The sequence below is a fragment of the Anser anser genome, assembly GCF_964211835.1.
Source record: "Anser anser genome assembly, chromosome: 2".
Lineage (NCBI taxonomy): Eukaryota > Metazoa > Chordata > Aves > Anseriformes > Anatidae > Anser > Anser anser.
In genome coordinates this window covers 29778217-29804429 of record NC_139721.1, presented here as the reverse complement: position 1 = coordinate 29804429, position 26213 = coordinate 29778217, and the positions used below count along the sequence as shown (strand labels likewise).

General features: G+C 39.3%; 1 protein-coding gene across 2 annotated transcripts in view; it reads left to right on the top strand.

Annotated features, from left to right (window-relative positions):
- Positions 1–8442: 8442 nt before the first annotated feature.
- Positions 8443–26213, top strand: part of LOC310893830 (uncharacterized protein) — a 141487-nt gene continuing 123716 nt past the window's right edge. For both annotated transcript variants that reach the window (XR_014579343.1, XM_083823261.1), the window contains exon 1: positions 8443–10715. Coding sequence is in view for 1 of the 2 variants with exons in the window: in XM_083823261.1 (XP_083679387.1) it covers positions 10600–10715 (116 nt within the window). In the remaining variant the exon portion in view is untranslated. The remainder of the gene's footprint in view (positions 10716–26213) is intronic.

Sequence of the window (26213 nt, the reverse complement as noted above, 5' to 3'; positions counted from 1 at the left end):
CTAATCTTACTAGTTTAGGTATCTTCCTCTCTCACATAAGATGTGGCTTTTCTGGAGCGTTCTGGAGTCCAGTTCAACTGGGAATGCAGGACTGCAGTTCATCTGGGAATATAGTAAACCCTTAGACACACGGGGTGACACTATGTGCCAGTTATCATCCATGTTGTACACAAGAGTCAAGGGAAAAACTGACCTCGCAGCCCCCACTCCTTGGGAGCAGCACGTGCTTCATGTTTCTGGTCCCCAGACAAGCACAGAAGTGATCCCCAGCGAATGGACCTCGCTGACCCCTGGTGCTTTCTTGTGGGGGATGAGTGGGCACTGAGGAAATCCCACTACCTGGGACAGTGCCCCGCGGGCTGGTCCACGGCCCTGATGCTGGGCAGCAGGGCTGTCTTCCCACCCATGCTAATGGTGGTCAGGGGACTTTCAAGGGACCTCGTGCTTGTCTGACTTATCTTGCATTGCCCTGGATCTTCAGGCACTTTCAGGGTCAGTGGTAAGTTCCTAATGAATTTTAGCAGCCTACAAGTAACTGCTTGGACTGTGGTCTTGACATTCAGAAAGTTTTCTGGAGCTTTCCAAACATATTCTTGTCCTCTTTCTTGCTCTGTCAACCTGGGAATGCTAATAAGTGAAATACCTTCCTTATTCAGGGAAACACGGCCAGGGGCCCATCTTATCACACACTTATCACAGACACTTGTAATTTTAACTCCCCTATAATATGAGCTGAGGACAGAATCCAAATGGAGAGATTAAAGTTAATCCTTGGAAATAAGCTGAAGTTCACAAATTGTTTATTTGACAACTTAGTTTATTTATCTAGCCGGGCTGCTGTTGTCAATATTGTCCACCTAGCCGCTCTTGATAAAGAGATCATTTATCGTTCAGAATCATGGCTCAGTTTTTTTCTGTGCTGCTGCACACAACTAATGCATGTCATTAATGCAATCCAGAGGGAACAGTGCAGAAGATGAGAGGATAATTTACTCACCATGTGCATTCAGTCTTCAGCCTCCTTGCTGAGATTCCCCTGCTGGTTTGGATTCTGTTTTCTGACATAAACCTGCCTGACCTTTAATAACCAGAAGCATAGTGAGCCTACTAGTTTATTTTAAGGATAGGATGGTACGAATTCTGTTTGCAATCTTGTGAATTCAGAAAGCTCAATTCTGATTTAATCTGTAGACCCATTTCTAGTTCTGGCATTGATACGTCTGTGCGAGTTAAAAGCTATGTTAGGAAAAATCTGAGAGATAATTATAATTACTAAAATAAGAATAAATTATTCATACAGATAACACTGGGGGCAGGTCTGTTCTGACTCCAAATGAGGAAGAAAATTCGGAGTGGAGGGGGACAACTGCCTATTTCAACATGTGCTATGCTTCAGGGGTGTTGCATGGTGCTCTAAGTACTGAAGTGCCTTGGACTTAGTTGCGCCAGGGTCCGGCTCCTTGCAGCTCTGTAGCCTCTCCCTGAAACCACTGAGGCTAAAGCCTCTGTGGCAGCATTTTTCCACTATTGTTTTCATGCTGTTATTCTTGTACTTTACCTGACAATGTTGTTACAGCTGCTTTTCACAGGAGCAGCTGCCACTGGCATGAGAATCACCCCTTCTTCCCCCTCTTCCCGTCCTGTTTCGTAGACTTTAATTTATATTAGAGAAACCAAGCATTCTGCACAACAAAATAGACAATAGTAATTTGAATACTCAATAATCTGATAACGTATGTGCACAAACTTAGCAATCAGTCAATGCACAGTGCTTGCACCTGGTCAGCATACTCTGGTCAGTACTAGTAGCATCATAAGCTGTAGCAGCCCAAAGGGAATTCGAGTGGGTCGCAGTGAAACACTTAAGATAAGGGGAAAAATCCCAAATCCTCCTCCACCTCCCTTTTCATCAGCACTACCTGCCTCACTGGAGACGCTGCCCAGCAGAGGATGCTCATGTGGGACCGCATGGCTGCCTTTCCTGGCTGGCCACTGGGGAGTTTTCCCTCAGCTCTCCCCCAAAGTGTAGCTTTTCTGGAATAATGGCATCTGTGCAAGGACTGCACTATCACTGATATGGCAGTCACAAGGACACATATCACACAGCTGTGCTAGCAAAAGTTTGTTGGACACTGGGGAGTGTTTGTGCATGTTTCTGCATGGGAACCCATGTCCCTGCCTCTGCCCCACACCCCCAGCAGAGCTTCTAGCACATATCGGAAAGCTTTCTGCAGATTGGTATGGCTGCTCTACATCTATAGGAACTCGGTAAAGTGACCTGTTTTCAGATTTGCTATTCCTTCTCTTACAAAAAAATGAGATTTATCTCAGTCCATAATTTGTTTCAATTCTATTGTGGATATTTTTATTTTATTTTATTTTTTTTTCCCATGGCGACTTGCTGAGTTATTCACAGACAGTATCAAATATGATTTTTTTTTCCTATTCATAAGTAATTGATAGAAAACAGCAGGTGTTATGTTTTTTCTTGGATTAGATAACGTTCAAGAAAGAAGAAAAAGAAACCTGTCCTTTTGCCACAGGCAGGAGATCAATAAATTATTCCATGATAGATAAGGATTAAACTCACACAGGTAACAAAGCTTTGGAAAAAATGCACATAATAGTAATAGTGGTAGTAATAACAATAATAAAAGATGAATGTATCCTTACACTGCTAAAAACTTGTTTACATGCCGAGCTCCAAAGCTTCACATATTATTGAATCTAGAAGAAAAGCTTTTTATTACTCTTAAATTAAAAAGAAAAAAGAAAAAAACCAAACAACTGTACAAAATACACTATATCAAGGGTTGACAATAAAAAAAAAAACAAACTTTATTTTATTTTATTTTTTTTTTAAATTTGTGTGTTGTACAAAATTGAAATTCCTGTATTAGAAGAACCTGCAACCCTGGTGGAGTTTTCAGCTGTCTTTGCGCTCATCAAATATGGAGAATAAATATATAGAAAATTTCTAAAATCCAGAGAAATTCTCCTGGGAGGAAGTTAAAATAAGGAAAAAGGAGTTTAGCAGTACCTATGTATTCCTGACCTTCTCTCTCCTATTCACCTCCCTTTTGTTTCCACTGGCTAATTCTTCATCACCATTTATGCCATTCCTTCAGCACGTGTTTCTCTTGAAACATTGCACTTGATCTGCTATTAGTCTCTTCATAAATGTATTATAGACCCAACAAGCAGTCAAGATTCAGTCAAGATTCCTTGTCTCTTACATGACATCGCTAAGCACACTCTCAGAGCACTTAGATTGGGGATGTAATCCGAGTTTCCATCCGATTTGTTCAGTCGCACTGAGCTCTCCTCAGTCTGGTGCTTCTCAGTACGTTCTCGGTGACCTGCTGGGTGCTTTTGCTGAGGTCTGCTCCACGTGAAGTGGCCATGATTAAATTTTCCGGTGGTCTGGGTATTGTGTGGAGTTTGTCATTTGAATAGTTCTGCCGAGAACGAGGCAATTCACTGATTATTATGGGCTAGATCATGGGCTCTGTGCACAGATTAAGACTACTGAAAAAGTCATATCTTCTTCACTCCATCCAATTCATCAGTATAAAAAAAAAAAAAAAAACAACAAAAAAGTGATGAAAACATTAAAAGTTAGTTTTAATCAAATACAGGAAAATTAACTCCCAAAATATGACCACTTTCTTATATTTTATGCAGTTTTTCACTGATTACATCTTTTATTGATACCCATCTGGTTCGGTGATGAGTCTCTTCTCTGTATTCTTCACTCCTCCAGTGTAATTGAGAGGTATATTTAGGTAACTGGCTGACTGTGGTGCTGTGCAATTGGTTTTAAATTGATTCTGAATAGTGGAGCAGTTCTATGTGGTACAAAATAATAAATGAAAGCAGCTCTGAAGTCTGTTCAAAAGCAGTTTGGAGATCTGGGTTAAATCAGTCCTTGTGAAATTGGGCACAAATCTGTGCAAGTCAATGAAATCACGCTCATGTGCCAGCATTGAGGGTGGCATACTGAGCTACCAGCTGGGTTTGCAAAGCTTTCTGGGTACAAAAATGACCATCTGAACTGAGCTTTGCTTGTTGGTCTTTGTGTGATGTAGGGAAAAGTTCAGATACTTTGAAATTTGCTAGAAAATAATGAGAGCAAAAATGGAGGCCTGCTATCTCAGAACAGTAACTACTCAGGTATGTAGGATAATAAAAGTACTTCATGGTAAATAAAGGTCTGAGGCTCTGCTTTCTCTGACTTGGAACAAGCACTTTCTCATTTGAGTCCAGCACAACATAATTTTCCATATGGCTGTGATCAGTCTCCTTTTAGGTCTCTCTTTACCCTTTGTCTGAAACGGCAAATAGATCTAAGACATGTTTCCAGCATAAAATGTACAGATGCCTCTTTGCCTCTTTCTGGAAATGTTTGTGTAAAATAATGTTTTGTTAGAAATTAAGTGTAGCAGCACTTTTTTTTTTTTTTTTTAATCTAGCTCCTTAGTACATCCTTTTACCTAAGAATATTGCCTGGCCTTATCTTCAGCCAGGTCTCTGCAATCCATGTCTTCAAAACAGCCAGATTTTGTTAGGCGTCTGTTGACTCGTGGGAAATGGAATAAGAGTTATAACTTGTGATTTAAAAAGCTGGAAGTTTTAGTTTGAATGTCTACATAGATGTTCGTACTCACTGATGTGGTGGGTACAAGCACATTGCAGCTTGAGAAGCTGAGAAAATGGCTCCTGCCTGCTAACATCTGTAAGTCAAAGACAAGGGGGGGCTTATTTTGAGTTTAGGTTATTATTAACCCCTTCCTCACAGGAATTACTCTCTTTCTTGGGCTGATGATTGGTAAACAGGCTCAGAGCTGGATCAGGGTTTTTGTATCCTGTTGCTTTTCATCAGGTAGATTGAAGTAAAAGAATAGGTTGAAGGTCTGACTTGCTTGGCAGGCAGGAAGAAAAAAATCCTGATCTTGCAACTCTGCTATTCAGTTTAAAACTGTTGAATCTATCTGATGAAATGGAATGTTATTCCTGCCCATTTTAATTCTCTCTAAAACTTTTGCAGACTGAATTTTCACAACAAGTTGTGAAGGTTTCTCTGCTTCTCTGGACATGTCCTGGAAGATGCCTAATGCTCACAGCTGCCTTTGGTCTGATTGAGCTGCAGCTCAGGTTACAGGACTCTCAGTTTTGTCAGTTGTATTAATTTGAACTTGTCCAGCAGGCGGAGAGAGAAAGGAAAATAACTGAGCTATAATTACATGTTTTGAGGCAAAATATGAAATAAGATAATGCCCTTTTACTGGTTTTATCTGAAGAAGTTATACTTTACAGTTGCAAAGGATTCCTTGCTGAAATAATTCTGGTCCATTTTTCTTGAAGTGATGGAGTCAAGTTGTGAAGAAATTTATTTTAAAATTAGAAACTTCCTGCCAGTATGTAAAGAGTAAAAACGCACGTCCGTGGACTAAATTGTGTACTTGGAAAGTTTTGTCAGTTATTTCCTGTGACATGGTTTTCTGTTTACTTGAGATGCTGTATAGATGAATGTAGAGATGAATGTTTCAGTCTTGACACAACAGTAGTAGAGATTGTTAATATCACACTTCAGAATATTTTAAACAGTATTTTTAATAATATTTTGCAGAGCTTAATGAAGATTTTGAATTCTTACAGTCTCGCTCTGTAGTAATTCTTTCCATGTGATTAGTGGGCTAAACATTATAAAATAGGGTTGCCATAGTATAAAATTTACATACATTTTCATATTTTTTCTGTGATGGGGACATGCTTTCCTGTTTTTAGAATATTTCATAGTTTTCACCTGACATCCCTTCTATCCAGGTGCATACTAAATAATCTATGTAATTTTTTGTTTAGTTTCCTAATAGAAAAGTATTTTGAGGTTAAAGTATTGAACTGCTTAACAGCAGGTTTATTGTTAGTGTCCAGCCCTGCCACAGACTTCACAACTGGTCCTTGGCAGGTTGCGTTCTTTCTCAGAGGTCCTTCCCACTCTGCTAAAGAATAGAGAGGTGTTGGTGGTTCATTCTTTCTCTCTTTCTTCTTCTAGAAGAATGTGGAAAGTGCTTAAACATTTACTTAAATGCCACTGTATCAGTGGAGCTTGAGTACACACTTCAAGCTTTGCTTAAATAAGCGCAGATAAATGCCTTAAATCCTTTCCTGCATCAGGATTATATACTGAAGGCTGTTCAGGGTAAGAAACACCCTTGAGAGCATGCCTGTGTTTGTACATTATGTAGGGACAAAGCTCCTTGCATAATCACCATACACTGAGAGCATTTTGGTTTGGCCTCGGCTCTCTTCAGAGAAAGGAAGTCTCTTCACGTCTGTACAAACAATTTCACACACTGGTGTCGATACTCAGACTGTTCCCTTGCATGCTGGACCTGGCTGGAGGATGGGCTGAGGTTGGTGCTTCTCACACCAGACAATTCAGTTATGGTGTGTTTCTTTGATTTCAGTGTGACTGTACCAGGGCTGCATGTGAAAGTGCTCTGCAATGAGTATTAAAATGGGAATGACTTTGTCTCCTTGTCCTGTAACAGAGGAGTTGATAGCTACTGTCACGCTGTCAGAGAAATAGGGACAGCAGGTTCTTTGCTGTTTCAGCCTTGCAAAGCCAATGCAAAGCAGAACAGCCTTGTTAAAAGTCAGGTCTGGTCTGGTCTCTTTGCCAGTCAGTGCTGACCATGAATGTTCTGAGAAGTGCCATTATTTAGCTAAATTTCTTACTGTGGTAGACAAAGCTCTACTGAAAAGACATTTTTGCAGTATTCACCAATGAAGTGGGTAATATTTTGAATCTGTACTGAGTATGATTACTTCCTTATTGCAAAACGTCATATAAATAACATTCCTGGATGCAGTCCTGGCATGCATTGTTGGTATTATTGGCAATCAGGGTGAAAGGAGGACAATTGGTCTTTTGCAGAATTGGGCTGTTTATGATGCGAGTTGATAGAAGAGAGGTTAGACTGTAATTTTATTGAATTAATCCCATGCTTGGACATTAATTTTAAACTTCTATTTTTCCCGAGGGGAAGATTGTCTATTTGTTTAGCTTAACATTCAGTGACATTTACACTAGGTCTGAATGGCTCACGTAATTTCATTTTTAAGCCTGAAACTTATTTTGCATTTTCAATCCCATTTTCCCCCCCAGTACACAGAAGGGAGCTGAAGCTTGTTTTAGCTGTCTCATCACCTATGAGCAGTTGCGTTATGTCTAGTTTTAATCAAGTTGTGTATAAACAAAGTGCTTGCTTCCAGGCATTCCTCCAGAATGTTGAGGAGCTAGCAATCATATAATTTTATAAAAAATACACTGATAGACTTTGAATCAGTTGATAACAATATGTTTTTCCTTAACACATGATTAGTAGGGGCCATATGAGAACAGCGAGGATTAGAAAAATCCAAATAGCAACAGAATTAAAAAGAAACATCTGCTAATGTATTAGTTATACAAGGAAGAGACTGTAACAAACTATGTATCTCTTCTGAAAAATCTCATTAGTATTTGCATTTTAAAAAATCTGAGTTATAGTTCTTGCAGCTGAGTGCTTGCTTCAGGGGTTGTGTATGTCGAATAGGATTTGGATAAACTCTGAGGCATCCTTCTGGAAGACAATGCATAAGCCTACTTTATCTGTCTTACTGGGAGCTAACCCCTCCCAATCTCCCCCCAAACTGGTTAGAAAGGTACTGAGGCTTCATTTCTTTCCAGTTGCATCATTTTTCACCTGTACTGGTTGGTGTTTCTTTTCCTGTATAAATTACATATGATTGATCCTTCCATGTTACTAAAAATTAAAGCTTGATGTAACTAACTAATTCCATTTCCATTTGTAGATCAAGCTGTTCTCTCCTTATGCCCCATGAGACCAAGATGTGGCATCAGTTGCGATGCCTGCTTCAATCAGACATTTAAAACAAGGCAGGGAAATTACTATGTACATATCCATAAATTAAAAACAACAGTTCCTTTCAGAGCATCTCTTCATGCTTTTTTTTTTTATTATTTTTTTTTATGGTCAGTCTCATACCTTTTTCACCATTTGGAAAGTGTTTTGTTCTAGGTGAAAGGGTACGTAAAAGGATATGTCATCCCTTTAGACAACTTGATTCGGATTTGAGCACAGATGAAAGAATGCCTGCCATTTATTTCCAGGTCTGCTTTGGGATACAGGGTAATTTTGTGTCCATGCTGAAAAGCAGCTAATATACCACAGAATCCTCTCTTACATCTCCTAAGTAAACCACCGGAATCTCACTGTGGTAGTGTATCAGGCTTCAGCAAGATAAATTTTGCTAAAGGCATAGCATATTCAGTAACGAATGTCAGTGAGTGCACTAATATATTTATTGTGACAATGAAAAAGGAAGATTTTAGCATGTGTCTGTAGAGGTGCTCTGTTTAGAAACCCACAGACCTATTCTGGTTCTTTTTCATATCTCTCATACCAAATCATATTTAGAAAATAAAATTCAAACTTAAATTAATTTTATTGCACAGATATAACTTCATCGAACCATTTGAAGCCCACATTTACCTGTAATAAATTTTGTTAGTGTTCCTGCTGGCTGAAGGACCAAATACTGCTGGTACAGATTGTCTTCTGCTGTGGGAGTATTGCTCAGCTACCCTTGATGGTGGTGGTACAATAATAACGTTAAAGCTGGATGAGAATTTTACCAATTCGCAATAGTTTCCATGCCAGCAGGAGACTGCCAGAGAGCACTGTGCTCCTGTCAGTTCCCATCACTGTTTCTGGAGCTTTACAGGAAGGTGATGCTGATGGCCTGTTTCTGCTGGGGGTGCCCTGTGCCTGGGGGATTACCAGCAGGGCAATGTAGAGCTCATTTCTGGTCTTTCTGCACACCGTGAACAGCGCTTAGGAAGTAAAGCATTTGGCCTTACATGCTCTAGTTGTATTAAGCTGCTCCTTGCCCCCAGATACTGCCAAAGTGTATATATCACATCTTAAGTTTTACATCATTCTAACGTCTGCCCACGAACACCCTGAAAAAGCCATTGTACCATTGACTTTCACTGTAAAGGGTGAGTCAGGAGGCTCCCAGGTGACTCTGCCTTTGCTGCTAATGATTTTATGGTAATGACCTCACTTGGAGATGGCAGATGTACAGAAAGACCGAGTCTCATTCCCAAACAATGTACAAAAGAGATGAAAATGTGTGAGAAAGGCAAATAGTATATATAGCAGCAGGCAGTTTGGTGATAGACATGCACTGATGTTAGTCTGCACTCTTCATCGTTATTACTTGAAAAAAATATCATTATTTCAAACTTCAAAGTCTTCAGAACTCAAGAAACAGCAGCTAATTTCAATCAGTTTTTCAACGTCTCTGAACCGCATTCCTCTGTTCCTGCTTTGTGGTTGGAAATCTTTCTTTGCCTGACCTCCCGCTGAGGCTTTTGGCTATTTGCAGCTTGTTCCGGATGCAGCTGCTGTCATTTCAAAGTGGTGCTGCAGCAGAGGTGTGAGCTTGGTGTTCGTCTCTCATTTTAAGATGTCTCTTTCAAACTATATGATGTGAAAAAGCACCCAAAGGTTTTGGTGTGGGTTTGTTGATCGCTCGGGCCTTGATCCTGCAGGGAGCTCAAGGCCATCGCTCTCCAGTGCGTGGACAAGCAGGCCACAGACCCAAGAAAAGCACACAAAATGCATTAAAGAAGAAACATTATTTTTCAGCTCCTTACTTACCTGCTGCTTTAATCTCAGGAGTTGAGGATAAAACAAAGGTGCTGAGGAAGTTGCAGGCAGATGGCACTTTTACAAAATCATTCCTCCAGCTGAGAGCAGTCAGCCTCTCACTGGTGATGGATCAGGCTTTGCTGGGCACTTCAGCCTGCTCGCCACTGACTGTTGGATGAGCCCTTAGCTAATTTTACCATTTATGCTGCTTTTTTTGGAAGAAATCGACAAGTGGACCATGGGACAGACAAACTGTGGTGACTCTGTGCCCATGCCTCAGCCATCCCAGACCCAAGTGTGGGGCTGTCCCCAGGGGCAGCTCTGTCATCGCTGGAGGTCACAAAGGGACCGTGCCTTGTCACAAACCCTTCATCAACATGTAGATCAAAAAGTACAGGTATTTGCATAACGCCTGGTTGCTACTTGTGGTTGAAAATTCTAGCATTCATTTTTCAGGAGCAGAAAGGGACACTTGTTTTCCATCTCTAGTTTATAAGCTCCTCTGAGCACGTACAGGAACAGGTTGGAGTTGCAAAGCTGAGGAGAAGGCATGTGGGTTCCTGGTTATGGAAATACATTTTGTTTGCTGTGGTTCAATAGTCTGCCTGCTGTAATTCAGGGCTTGTCCTTGTACAGGTCTCCTCCCTTATCTCCCCTGAACCTAAAATATGCTTCAGAAAATACATTTTAATGCAAGGAAAATATGTTGCCAATATTTAAGTTTAAATTACAAACTAGTAAAGTCTGTTTCTGAGCATTCTCGCTATGTCTAAAATGAAGATATAACCAAGCTGGCTTTGAACTGTGTAGCTTGCATATAATGAGGACCATGTGCTGAATGAAAGTAACTAATTAGCTGTGATGAGAAGCTGATATGCAGGGCTGGGTCAAGGCAGCTACTTTGCTTCTGGATGAGCTTGTTCCAAGGAACCTTAGGGATCTCCCTGCAGCACTGCACCACGCTGAGCAGGCACATCTCCAGCAACACAGGTTTGTACAGCTGTAAGCTGCCATTACTAATCTTATTGAGGTGCTGTCATAGGCTGCATCCTGGCTCTTTATTAGGCTGTGACCCTGGAGTGCACAAGACTGCTTCTGCGTTGCATCCCATTGCTCTGATTTCCACAGAAAGGAAAGCCGAGCAAGCTCCAGCAGCATCCCAGCTGGGCAATCAAAATCCTGGAGCATGCTGTGTTTTTTCTTGGTAATTAGGTGAAGCCTTAGGCAGTAATGGTGAGATTCATCTCATTTAACTGGAAATGTTGGAAAGTTAGCTGTCAGTTCTGAACTGGTAAAATAGGTTGCGTCAAAAGCGGAGAGACAGGTACTTCTAGTGCGTGCTTTATCTTATCTTATCCTGGAATAGATGAGATGAATCATACACTGGAGGTGTCTGTCTTTTGCATTAGCTGCATGGAAGAAGCCTTGATGATTAGTTTGAACTTGATGCCTGTCTCTTAGATAAAGTTATGTGAGATTCGTCTTACGGTATTTGAAGCTACATCTAAGCTTGAACATTTGTTATTCTGGGTATAGTAAGACACATGTTCCGAGTCAGAGGGTCTGAACCACCTAATACAAATAATAGCTTCTTTAAAGTGAGAAGGGGCTATGTGGGAATAAAAGGCACTTTGACCATTTAAGAAAATTGCAAGCTCAAAAATCCTCAAAAATGAAGAGTTAAGCCAAATAACTATACGAATCTAGCTGGAGCAATTGCACGAGTACCTAAACTACCTCACTTTTTGATCAAGTTAACAGGACACATTTTATGGATAGTATTCTAGGGAATACGCTGCTTTCTTTCTCTTAGTTTGACTCCTAATCTTGCTATGTGCATAGCAAATGCATTTTTGTTTCACTTCACAATAGCTAGCAGCGCTTCACAGAGGAAAAAAAAAAAATATATATATATAGTCAGGGAATGTGCAAGTGAATTAAAAAGGGCCTTAAAATTTCTCCTTTTCACTCAGGAAGTTCAGTATAATTCTAATGAATGCAATGCATGCTGATTCAGTCACCATAGCTAATTTGTGAAGAATATTGTTGAAAGGTTGGATTTATCTTGAGGCCGAGCCAATAACAAACACTTTTATCCCCAACACCAAGGAATAAAAGGAGAAGGGGAAAACAAGCCTTTTCTTGGTCAATTTTTGTAGATTAAAGTAACATTACATTCATTAGTGTAAAGAAAGCATTATAAAATGCATTTCTCTTCAGAAGCTTGATTAAAGTCAGCTTAGAAGTTGTTTTAGGAGCTGGAAACATCAAAGATTTGAAATACTCCTACATACCATATCTGGGCTGTTGAACCCAGGATTTCTTAAGAGTTCCTGAGTTTGGTGCACAGGCTGGCTATGACAGAGTGATGCTTTCAGACTGTCAGTGATACGTGGTCATGCATGTGCCTGGTGTCTTCTAAAGTAAGTGAGGGTGTATGGGCCAGGGGAGAGCTGTGTATTGGATATCCTTGTCTTCAGCTACCAAACGGAACCTTTTCAAGCATTTTTTTTGAGTAGATTGAGAGCTGATATTTGGGAAATTCTGGGGAAAATGACAGCGTTACTAGAGGAGAGGCAGATCCTTAGAAGGCAGGGAAAGGCAGACTGTGAAACAGGAAAGTGAGTATTATCATTCTTATGTCATGCTGTATATTTATTCTGCCTAAACTTCTAATTGCACTTAACAGATTTTGACATGAATAGTTTCTTGCTTTTGTACAAATCATTTTATCTTCTGTAAGTCTGTCAGCTCACTTTGGCAAGGACAGCGTGCTGTGTGCAAGCACCTCACAAATAATAACCAAAAGCAGTTGTGTAGCTGATTTTCTTTCATATTTGTAGAACAGTTAAGGGAATCTTCATCTGAAAGTATACGAGATATTCAGTACCATACTGCAAGGTTAAAAGATTAAAAATAATGGAAATGTTAAGAAATTACTTTTATTTTGACATGTTCAGCTATTGCTGCAGTCCCTGTTATGTATTGTACCAGAGAGTCATAAGCTGAGATGTTGTATTCATGGCTTGTCTGTTAATGTCCTTTTTGTCTTCAGACAACGTAGGTTGTGTAGGGAAAGATTCTGCTACCTTTTTTGATGGAGTCCTTTACTTGGTGTGCAGTTCTGTTGAAATAAAGGGTATCAAATCTGAGTGGAAATGATTGAATTATTATTGAATTGTGGTAAATTCACACTTGATGAAATTCCATACAGAAGTCTGATAAATGATTGAAGCCTACGTTTTTGCTACCTGGCATTACATTTTCTGGAGGCCAAAGTAAAAAAAAAAAAAAATCTTAATCTGCAACATGCTCAGAATTGAGTCTGGTCTCAAGACTGAGGTTCAGTGTATGAAGACACAACCTGCTTCTATGGCCCACCCTTGTACCAGTTAATAAACTAATGGGTGGATTATTTGGGCTTGCTTTTTTTCTGCTGTTTTTGAACTGCAGGAAACACCGAATACATGACTTTGGAGTTTATTTCACACAGCTAATTGATCTGTATTAAAATGTTAGGAAAATGTGAAATACCCATTTCTAGTACAGTAATCAAACCCTGCATTCAGTCACTACACTGTGGCGCAAATGGCAGCAAAGAGCTCCCTGTACTTCTCCAAGTGTTGGGCAAAGCAAATAATGAAGCTCTTGTCTGATTCTAGAGCTTCTTGTATTTATATTGAATACTTTGCTTTGTAAACCAGGATGAAAAATATTAGCATATATGAATTTTCTGACCAAATATAATATTTTTTTTTCCTAATCTGTTACCAAAACTACTTAATGTGGATAGTGACATTCTGATATTGATGAATGTCTTCTGGATTTGTAATACACACCTTGAATAGACGCATAGAATTTTACAGGCATCTGCTTTAAGGAGGAAATTGGAAAGCATTAAGAGCTAAACTGGTATGACATTATCTAGGCTCTTAAGTGATTACTTCTCCCAAATGCTCTGAGGTCAGGTTAAATGAGTTAACTGTGATTTCATTGGCTTTTGAAATTCAGTTGGCCAGCCACTGTCATGCTCTGGAGAACCTGCCCCAGCCACTGCCTGTGCAGGTATCCCAGCCTGCTTTGGACTGGTGCGTAGACCTCTGGCTTATCTTTTACTCTGGTTTTAACCAGTTAGAGGACAAAATGTGAAAGACGGTTGAAAAAGCTTAGAATTGGCCAGTATGTTTCTTGGCTATGTTTATCAAAGCTTAAAGACGTGATTTGTAACTAATTTTTGATCCAAAATAGAACAAGAAATAGTCAATTGCACATCCAATAGCTATGAAACTCCTAGATTGATCAAATTTGGTGGCAGTGTAACTGGTTCTTATTCCATTATTTTTAATAGAATGACTGAACTGGCCTTATTGTTCCTGTTTCTGCCAAGACTTAAGCAGTTAGTTCCATATATAAGCAGCAAATAAGCTATATAAACCACCTTTTATATAGTAGCATGGATAATTCTTCTCTACAGTTCTATAGCAGCCTGGTAATGTAAAGTGGTTTATTCTCAAATTCCATTCCAAGATATATTAAGAAGATCTCAGTGTCAAAATGTGGCGTATATAGTTTGATTCGGCAAGACCGCAGTGTAAGTAGGTATTATTTATTTTAAGTAGACTTTGTAATACATAGGTAGCATCAAGCTATTTACATTCAAGCATACAGACTGGTGAGAAATCTAGTCTACTGGTTGCATTTTAATACTGTTGACTAAATAGACAAAAAGTAAAGAAGTTGATCAGAAGAAAGTGAAGCTAGTGGAAAACTCATTTAAATTGTACATAAAAATTATAAGTAGTTGGCTTAATGTTTATAACAGCATCTTGTTATCAATTCAATCAAAATCCAGTCCATGTGGAACATGGGACCTTGAGGATTTAGAACAAAATAGTCTTTTTTTTTTTTTTCATACTTGCACTGACCCTGCACATGAAAATTGCTGAATTTCTGTCTTTTAAAATGGGAGAGTCTTAAAAGACAAGCATCAGCTAAGCATAAGTATTTGCATTTGGTATTCGCTTTGTATGTTGAATTTGTACACATCCCATTCAGAATGGAATATAAATCTCTGGTATTAGCAGAGACAGTTTCCATATATTTAAATATCTGGAATTCCTTACAGATAGACTTTTTATGATTATGTTGGTCAGCAGCAGCACTTAGTGAGATGGCTCAGTGATATGGGTAATTCAGTGCTTATTCACCAAAAGAGGAAAAATAAAAGTCCTCAGCGTAATGGGTAATGAATGTATCAGACTTCAGTGACTGCAAGGGGTAGATGGTGAATCATCTTCCTGTGAGACTGAACATAGCTCTTTTTCCCAATACTGTGTGACATTTCTCATACTGCAGAATACATAAATCTATCTTTTTTTCCCCCCTTTTTTTTTTTATTTTCATGCAGCTTGGCTTTCACAGCACCAAGCAAGTTATGCTGAACAAATAAGTCTATTACTTCAGGTCTGCTGTTAAAGAGTTCCATATTCTTTCAGATTATGATGAAAATTATTAATCATTATGATTTCAAGTGCACAGTTTTGCCTGTGTTCACTTACATAATCATTTTTGTATTGTTTCAAAATAGTGATTGATTGCAAAAGATGTTCAAAATATTAGGCCCTCAATATTACTGTGGAAATTAGACTTTCACCAAATTTCAGAGCTGTGCACGGGAGAACATTACTTCTCTCCTGGTATCTTCTGAATTCTTTCAAGGTAAATAGTACTAATTTCTCACTTCTTTTGCTGACTGCTGATTCTACTTTCCATGTCAAGAAGAGACCATTATGATCAGACCTGTCCTTCAGCAACATACAAGCTGTTCACTTACACCAGCCCATTTTGTATCAAAAAGATAACTTTTTGAGTTTTGATTTTTTTATTTTTATTTTATTTTTTTAGGATATGTCATGCAGTAAACACACAACTAATTTACCCTCTCCTTAAGTAAATCACCTGATTGGATAAACAATTCTGTTAAATAGTCTCTCATGTTGCATATGATGTATTCTCCTGTTTTATTTTATTTTTTCTCTAATAGTCTTCTATTGCTGCAGATTTTGGGGCTTGCACTTACTGTAGTATTGAAAGTTATCCTTTCTTTTCTTCATGTAATTTTCAAGGTGTGTGCTGCAGAAATTTCTCTCTAAGAAGCTTTTGAATGATGCCTTCTTGTAGAACTGTTCCCTCCCGTGTCATGTGTAGGTGTTGGTCCTTGTTCACTGTCTCCCAAACTTATCCACTCCCTGTCCTGAGGAGATCCCGTTTTCAGTATCTTTCTCTGTACTTCCAGCACTCTCCATATTAGTTCAGTCATATACAGCTGTTGACTCTGCTATTGGGCAAAATGACTGGCAGGTTGAACATTGTTCTGCTTGACTCTGGACAGGACTGCGATGTGGACTGTCACACATCAAGTGATAGCAGTGTTAAAGCATTTTCTCATATAGCAATGTAAAACAGTGCAATTGTATCACTTGCTGTGTGGTCCAAATAGTCCAGATAAGTGCATAATTAGCTTTCTTACTTATTAATCTTATCTGCAATTGTTTTTTTAGTCCAATGAATTATGAGGTCCCAGAAGAAAGCATAAAGTATTAAAAACAATGGAAAGCAGATCTTGCTTTTTTCCTCTCACTACACTCTCATTTTTCAGTGTCAAACATTCTCTGTCAGCTTGCCAAAAATAAACATATATAAATACATTTATTCATCTGCTTCTCTTGATTATCTCAAAAGACATGTCAGACCCAAGCTGCTGAACTGGAATCTGACCTGCTGATACTCTGATGTGGAAGTTGCCTGTGCTAAGAGAACAGATGATGTCTTGGTGCATTGTCTCAGTAAGGGGATGGGGACAAAAACTCGTTGGAGCCACTCATGCTGGGATGTAACTGGGGATGCTAAACTTTCCTACCATCATAGGTACTTTCAGTGCCAGTCCTCAGTGTAACTTACAGGTGAGAGGCCACTTGACTTTGAAAGCATTTCTGGAGGACACAGGTCTTACAAAAATGCAGCCTAATAGCTCTGATCTGGGGACTTTAAAGAAATGCCTGTCAACTTAGTGAGAAATTACTTATAGACAGATTTATTTATTTATTTTTTCTAAAGCATATTGATATTTACTGATCATTCAGTTCACAGGGGGAAAAAAGACTGTGTAAAATCTTCACAAAAGTCCTTTCAACAAGGGACTAAGCAAAGTGGATGTGTTCCTCTCTGGAATATAAACTGACTCATTTTTTTCTCCTTTACCTAAAAAGAGTTTTTTCTCCACATGGTTTCATTTTCAGTGGTAGGAATGCAAGGACCTAATAGGAATTTGTTGTTGAGATTTAGTCCGCTTCTGGTTTCCGATTTAGAAATAAATTATGTTATTGTCATTATGGAATGAACTGATCAGTTAATGAGCTTTTTAACAGTTACTAAAAATATAAACTAAGATCTTATACAGCTTACTAAAGGATATTAACAAACCTGACTTGAAGGAAAGATTATTATACTTACCAAAATTTCAAAACTTAGCTTTATATTTGATGGTATATCTGAATGTCTAGAGAACAAAAAATGTTGTTTATCCCCAAAAATGTTGTTTTTTTCTTTAACTAAAGAAAATCTTAATATAGTGAAGGGTAGCATACATTAACATTGGCTCTGGAACTGGACTTATATATTTGGTTAGTTTGGAGTAGACCCAAACAGGAACAGAGTATTTGGTTCCTTCCTTTCTGAACCCCTCCACTTGGAGAAGAAATTGGCATTCAGTCATACATGAACAAAAGCTTCTCAAAACATCATATAAATACTAACACCTTTGAACAAATGCATTTTTAGACTCAGAAGACTGCAGGTGTATTGAGACTTGAATCTTATCTTAGGAAGAGCTTGGCTGATAACCTTTTAGCCTTTTCAAAGTCCTTCTACCTATGATTGTATGAGCAGCAATGTGTTGTAGTGATGCTGAGTCAGCTGCACCGCTGTGGAGATTACAGATCTTTTATCACCTCCAAAAAGTTAATCTAGCAGCGTGCAAGGCCATAGGAGTCTTGCTTTTGTTTCGTCACCCTATAAAACAGATCTGGGAAAGACTCATTTGGTACGTAGACCTTGGCAACACATCTATCTATTTTAGCTATTCACTTGAAAATGTAGACCAAATAATTCCTGGTACTGACTTTAGTTATGATGATATCATTGAATGTATAATTGGTGGTTTCATAATTTTTGTATAACCCATTCTGCCAATATAAAATAACCAAATAATTGGCTAGGGTCTCGAATTCAAAGAATGATGCTTTTCTTTTCCCTGTCTTGTTTCTGCTGCCCAGGGCATGATTGGTTTCTTTCTACTTCTTTCTTGGCACCCACACTTAGATTATTCCTCTTCCTTTCATGTTGATATATGCTTTTTGTCTCTTGGTGACCTTCAGGAAAACTCTTTTAAGATGATTGAGCTTAAGGCAAACTGAGTGTGAGGATGTGCCCTGAATGAATATGAGGTGCTACCCAAGAAATGGGAGAGGACAGAGGGGAAGGAAGTCTACCAGAAAAATTTAGGGTGTTTCTTAATTTTCCTTTCACAAATTGTTTTTAAAGATGTCCAGAAGAAGATCAAATACTTTGGATCAAGGAGAGCTACTCTATTCATTTCCATTTGGGGGAATTTTTCTTGAGGGACTTCCGTGGGCTGTTTTCTTCAGTTGTGTTTTTGCAACTTTTTCTCCTTGAAATCTTAAATTAAAGATAATTTATTTACATAAAGAATGTAATGAATTCATATTGTATGAATATGTTTAGCCACATATGAGCCAGACATGCCTGTAGAAAAATAACATTGGTGCTGGCAGAAAAAAGGTAGTTAAAAGGTAGACTGTAAATATCTACAATCATTATTTGAAAGCTATCAATTTTTGTTCCTAAGTTTGACTGTCACATTGAATATTTACCCTGCAAACTGTGAAATAGCAGCCAATCTAAGCAAATCATTTGCTTTTCAGTATTAACTTCACTTCTTGTGCCAGGCTCTGTAAATGTTTCCTCGTACATCATTGTCACAGTGCCATACATTTGAAATGTCATATTATGCAGTGTCTGGTGTCATAAGAATAATACCAGCAGCAGGAAGGGACAAAAAATATCATGCAGAGAATAAACACTTGTTTTCAGCAGCTTCTTTACCTGATGTTGCAGTACTGCAGACAAGAGGGTCGTTTGGGTGTATAGAATTTTGTGTATTTTAGTCACCCTTTGAGGACCCATTTTCCTCTGCTGAAAACAAATGTTTTGTGCATTTCAGCTGCAGTATTTCTTTCTTTCCCTAGGCTTTTGTATCCAAAGCGAATGCGCTAGAAAAGGCAGATAAATGCCATTCTTTTTAGTAGTTATTTTCCAATTATTGTTAGTTCACAAGCCTTTTATGAGAAATTATAGTGCTAATGCAAAGTAAGAGGCAAACTTTCAGATGACTATGTATTGTATCTATGAGACAAGGGCTCTATTCTGCTGTCCTGCCCCCCATTTACCATCAGATTTATACCTCACTAGCACAGCAACTGAAGCAGGGATTAACCTTTCTGGGTATCCACAATTTCTCATACTATTTGTAGAAATAATATAATTTACCACTGCGTTATTATTTTCCTCATGAAGTAATACTGCTAGAGGTTAGAGAAGTCAGGGCTGTGTAATAACCTATTTATAATACTAAGTGAAAGGTGATCACATTATTATCCTCAAGAGGCTTCAAGGAAGGAGGTCCATGTTATGTTGTGTTTTGTCATTTAGACCGTGTATTTCTACCCGAAGCAACAGATCCTGTGCTGCTTATCCCTGGAGCCAAGCAATGCTGCCTTGCCTCCCTGTCCCCAATCCCTTTTCATGCCTTCTCCCACTCCGCCAGAAGATTTAACAAGGAAGTACAGAGCTATTTATGCCAGCATCTCCTCTTATGTTTTACACATTTCTAGACTGGTGGATGGGTCAAGGGGGCTGAAAACAAAATTTGGTGTCCTTGGGCTTGATTCATTTGCTCATGAATAAACATCTAGTGTCATCTGAGCTGTCCCAGGGGATCTCTTGTATCCTCCAGAAGGGAACAGGTCTCACAGAGGTCTTGTGAAATATATACCAGCTCTGCAGGTATTTGTCACGTATTCTAGTGTATCTCAAGTGGCTCTGAGGTGCTTAAATATGCACCACTACATCATGTCCTAAATAATCAGTTTGCACATCAGAAATTTGGGTCAGGACAGTCCCAAATAGGAATACAGACTGGGTGAAGAACTCATTCAGAGCAGCCCTGTGGAGAAGGACTTGGGGATTCTGGTGGACGAAAGGCTCAACATGAGCCAGCAGTGCGTGCTTGCAGTCCCGAAGGCCAACTGTGTCCTGGGCTGCACCAATAGAGGACTGGCCAGTAGGTCGAGGAGGGTGATTGTCCCTCTCTGCTCTGCCCTTGTGAGGCCCCACTTGGAGTACTGTGTACAGGTCTGCGGCCCTCAGCACAAGCAGGATGTGGGGCTGTTTGAGTGGGTCCAGAGGAGAGCCACAAAGATGATCAGGGGGCTGGAGCACCTCTCCTATGAAGAAAGGCTGAGAGAGCTGGGGCTGTTCAGCCTACAGAGGAGAAGGCTCCAGGGTGACCTTATTGCATCTTTTCAATACTTAAAGGGGACTTAAAAAAAAAAAAAAAAAAAAAAAAAAAAGATGGAGAGCGGCTTTTTGCTGAGTCACATAATGACAGGACAAAGGGGAATGGCTTTAAACTAAAATAAAGGAGATTTAGATTAGAGATTAGGAGGAAATTCTTCCCTCAGAGGGCAGTGAGGCACTGGCACAGGTTGCCCAGAGAGGTTGTGGATGCCCCATCCCTGGAGGTGTTCAAGGCCAGGTTGGATGGGGCCTTGGGCAACCTGGTCTGGTGGGAGGTGTCCCTGCTCATGGCAGGGCGGTTGGAACTGGATGTGCTTTAAGGTCCCTTTTAACCCAAGCCATTCTGTGATTCTATGAAACACATCTTCCATTTTCTGAATATCCAGTTCTGTAGGACAGCAATGAATAGACAGTGATGTTCCTGAAGGGAAAGTAATTGCCCATCAGCCTGTCTAAATGCCCCACACCATTGCTGATGTCTAGGAATCAAAGATGGCAATTTTTTGTCATTTCAAATAATTGCCTGTGTAAGAGCAAGGATAAGCTGGAACCTCTATCATTTTGGCTGTTCTGTAACCTGAGGTGGGCCTTTCCAGGACATGGCTTATCTGGGTATAATATTAAAATTAATCAGAATGTAGCAGTTCAGGGTAAGATGAACTCATGCCTGGAAATACCTATCTGTTTTCATTGCCTCTATAGCAGTTTAGGTAACTTGCTTAGACTTGCAGATCATTCAAGTCAGTAAAAATGTATTTCTACTTTTAAAGAAAAAAGAAGTACTAGTTTGAATCAGATTGTATTTTTGATACAGACTTCATACATAAATCAGTTGCTAATCTTTTGGTAGAGTTACCTGTTTCTTGAGTTACCACCTTTACTATTCTTTCCCCATATCTGGACATTAATTATGACAGCTCTTATGCAATATAATAGTTCATATTAAGATAAATCCCTCATACCTTTCCTGAAGCCCGCTGTCCACACCTTCCAAGTGGCACAACATTTTGGATTTCATGATTTAAATGTGTGGCACATCTGTTTTCTATAGTCATGTGAAATTTAATGTCCAGTGCAGAAGACATCTGTGGGCTACTGGACACAATTCAGAGTTGATCACAGTGAGTTGTAGTTCCTATTTTTGGTCCCTTCGCTGGTCCCTAGTGTTTCATCTTGTGAACAAATCATATGAACTTTCTGAAAAAATGTCTATGTCAACCTATATGACTGTGTTAAACTATCTAGTTCTTTGGATGTCCTTGAGAATTTATGAAAGTACATCACTGCATTATTTGGATTTGCAAAATACTTTGAAATATATAGATGTAAAACTACTACGTGTACTTAACAGTACATATGTCTTGATTTCTTGATAGTTTGCCTCTTGAAAACAAACCATCGAGTATTTATTGCTGTTGATTTTTCTTGTTTGTCTTGATTCCAGTGTGGTTAGCCTCCCAGTATTAAAAATTATGAGTTAAACTGGAAGTTGCAGAACTAGCTTTACCTTCATGAAACGTGAAAAAGACATAATGCATGTTGTGTTCTCCTTGTCCTCTCTTCGTGGTTGTGTTAAGGTCATGTTTTTGTAGTCTACCCATGACTAAAGAGATACTGATAAGAAATAAGAGAAATCTGATATCATTCAATCTCTTGAGCTGAGACAATAACAAGTCCAAATGGCCAGAGTCCAAATAATGCCTTATCTGCTCTTAAAAACCTCTGAAGACATGGATTTCTTAATTTTTCCAGCTGCTCCAGGGCTCAGCTCTCCCTATAAACAGACATATTTTCCCTATACCTTGCATAAATCTTCTTTCTTACTGGTGTTGCCAAATTCTTCTATGAAGAAAGTATACAGAAAACAAATAATCACTGCAATATTTATGACAGTATTTCACATACTCTTATTATGCTTCTCTGTTTGAAACTAAGCCAATCCCATTGCTGGCTACTCTCGCCTCATATATTGTGTTTATCAGTCTTGTTGATTCCTCCTGAAAACTTAATTTCCTAAGTTGCCACCTGTGTCTAATGAACAGCACATACACCAGTGCATTGTGGATTTGCATTTGCCTTTTTTGCATCAGCATTGCACAAGTGGCTGCAGCGCTGTATATATCTCCCCGGTCCTCTTTTGCTAGATTGTTTTTGGCAGTTGATGCTGGATGCGAGGTACATCTGGTCTTTTGCCAAGAACAGGACCCAGCTGTGCAAGGTGCTGTACGAGCACAGCACACCAAACGGCTCTGCCTCCAGACAGACCCTGCCACCTCCTCCAACCCCAAAAAGAAAGAGAGGCTGTTCCTTGCAGTACAGCACTCATGACTTATTCAGCTCAGCTGAGAATTTGTCTGGTGTCTACTACCTGAAGCTCAGCTTCCTTGTTTGAATGGATTGTATCAAACCTCATTCTGTTTCCTGTAGTTAACCATGGTTAGCTGAAAGGAACAATTCTCCGGAGAATATGTTCAGGTAGTTCTTCCTTGGAAGAAGGAAACTGCTGCTGTTTTCATTCAGCATGTCTGCAGAAGGTAGTGCTTTCACCCTGTGTGCTGCATAAAGCTGTTACTGTTGCTGTGTGCAACATTCATTTTTGCCCTTGACATTTATAAAGCCTCATTAAGGAAAAAATCTTACATAGTCATTATGTTCAAACTGTGGGTATATCAGGATAGCGATATGGATCAGTGAGAACTTTTCCTTGGTAATCAATAGGGCCAGGTTTTTACATGATATAGCAGAAACTGCTGTTCTGTATTCACTGGTTCTGCTTTCCCCTCCTTTTAGCAAGCACAGAAAAGGTACCTGGTGTCTCAGGTGATGTGAAGCTGATGGCAGAGTTAGTGGGGTCTTCCTGGGGAATTAGCCTTCTTGAAAGCCAGCTAATAATTTAAAGGTAATAAGGTATTACCTTTAAAACATTCTCAGTCTTTAAGTACAAATATCTCATCTTCCTCTCCTCGCCTCACAGTATTAAATGAAAGTGACAATTTTAATTGATAAAAGGGCTTATTTACCTAGGTAAATTTACCCTTTGCCTGGGATTTCAACTGCAGCAACTTCCCGGGCAGAGAAGTGGCACTGACTGTGAATGTTTGCCCTCTGTGGCTTTTCAGAGCAGGACGTAACAGTGTTGGTGGCAGCCTAGGCTCTTCTCAGCAGTATGGCACTCGTGTATTGTCACAGAAACGTACGTGCTCGTGGCTTCTGGGTTTTATCTGCTTTGTGGAAAGAAGTGATGGCTGGGCGCGGCGAGGAGCAGGACGCTGAGCCTGCCCGAGCAGGGGCTGGCTCTCCTGCAGGTGGCAATGCACGGCAAGGAGACAGCTCGGCCGAGGGAGGCCGAGAAAGTGCAAAGTTAAAATTAGCTTCCCTCACAAACGCGTGTCAAAATGCCTTCTTGTGCCTCTGACTCGAGCACCCGGCTTCTTTTCCTAGTGCCAACAATAAATCCGAGTACTTGTAAAAACAAGTGCTGGCATCATTACGGGAGTCGCTGCGCGTTTGCAGTTTGCTCCCTGGGCTCACTTGGGAAGGAGCGCTTATGGTCCTCTTCCCTCCCTTTTCCCATTTGTCATCTTTTCTCCCTTTGTTTGTGCTACATGCAGAAGTCAGCGCTGTAAAGGGAAAACTGTAAAATACCTGCAAGCCAATCTGTGTCTTCTGGGTCTCTGGGCACACCAGAGGGTTTCTTTCTGTGCTGTATCCTTCCAGCTGGTTCTGGTGGGCTCTCTGCTGCCAAATCCTTCCAGCTGCTTCACTACGAACTCAAACACCAGCCACGTTTTCCAGTCTTGTTACTGCAGTATTTCGTATTCAGATGTTCCCTTCGCTATTGTCTTGGGGCTTATGCTTATGTGTTCAGTACAGTAAGAATATTCTGCACTGTTCTTTCACTGTAAAATTTGAATACTTTCAGCTTTAAACAGTTACTGTCATTTTTTTTCTCCCAGAAAATATATATATTTTTTTCTAATTGTGCTAGTTCTGCAGATGATGTTGACATTTACAAAAAAGAAACTAGAGAAGCTGTGGCAGACCACTCACTGAAATCTAGCAGTCTTGATCATAGACTTCATTACTCCTCATGTAATTTTATTCTGTTCTTGTTTGATTTGATTAGAAATATTTCCAGTGAAGCAGGTTGCAGTAGTTGAAGTGTTTTGATTTTTCTTTAAGCCTTCCGCAAGGCTTAAAGAAATACAGAAAAATCTTTTTTTTTTTTTTTTAGCTTGTATCTTTTTCTGCTGTTTTTTGTCTGTGTAATTGGTCAGTGGACCTTTGAAGCCTTATTGTGGCAAGAGGTGGTAGTGAGTATGCGCTGCAGTAATGGATATGCATAGCTTTTGTAGTGCAAAGCTTCTAAAATGATGCCTTGTGCAGTACCAGTTGTGTGCACAAATGAAAAGGCTACTTGTGCAAAATTCTTATTTCCAGAGAGAAACTAATGCAAATAAGGCAGGTTTCCTAGTGTAGATGCTAATTTGCATGTCTGAGTGGAAAGTTGCAAGTATGACTTACATTTTGCAGATATGAGTAGAAGGTTCAAATGTTTTTTTGATATAGTTGGGAACGGTTTGGATTTATTGATTGTTTTCCTCCAAATGTACATACTTTAAAGGCAATAATAGGAATAATTGTATCTAAACCAAGTTGCAATGTAAATTGTACTGTTATTTTAAATAAGGTTTTATGTTATACTTAGGATGGTGAACACCATAAATTTGAGGCAACCTCCAAAATACTTGTTTTTGTGTGCTCTCTTTCAAGCTTTTTGTATCCTTTTATGTCTTTCTCTTCACTTCTTTGTAAAAATCCTTGCTTGTTGACTTTTACTTTTGTAAAATGTCACTTATTTTAGCCACTGTCAGCTTCTTTTGCCACATATGGACCTGATTAGTGCTTTTATTCCAAGATCTTATGAGGTATTTAACAAATTGATTAAGGTATGTATCTCTTCTTCTTATTTTTTATTTATTTTTATTTTTTATTTTTTTTATAGAAGTTCAAATTAATCATTAGTAGTTTATAAAGGATTTAACTAAATCACTTTGATCATGCAACATATTTCTATCACCCGTATCAAAATATATTTACGGTGTCCTTCTCAGACCTGGGTTCTTCAGTTCTCTTACCATAGTTTGTTAATCTGACAAATATAATTGATGAGCATCCACAGGAGCGTTGAAGAAGGGCATTCAGCAAGGTTCATTCAATTTCAGTTCTCTGATTTTGGAAAAGCAAAGTTCCACCTGAGAATTATAGCTTTGGTGATTTATTGCTGTATAGCACCGACTCTGTGACCCATTTCTGCTTTGTGATCTGTCTAGGATTCCCAAGCATTTCAGGGCACATCATCTTGCAGTTTCACCACTGGAAGAAGAGGAGCATAAAGATAAGCGACTCAGTTCAACCCTGAGTTTCATGGTTCCTTGCCCTGGGCAAGGCATTGGACAAGGAGGTTACTGCATTGCAAGGAGCTGAGTATTTCTTCTCTCTGAGTGGCATGCAAGCAACCAGTAGGGACAATACTGATGTGCAAAGACAGAACAGAGCTGGGAAAACCAGGAGATCCCTTTGATCCAGTGCTCTGGTCAAAGCCAGAAATAATACAGCATGGCACCAGGCTGATGGTGTCCAGCTGTAGCTGTACTCTCAGAAATAGCATTGATACAAACCAGACTACTCATGTCTGGAGGAATCCTTCAGAGAACAGCAGCCCAAAAAAGCAATTCTGGCATCCTTTTTTTCCCATTCAGTTCTTGGTCTGGATCTATTATTGTTGTTGTTGTCATTATTATTACTATTATTATTGCTATTGCTACTGCT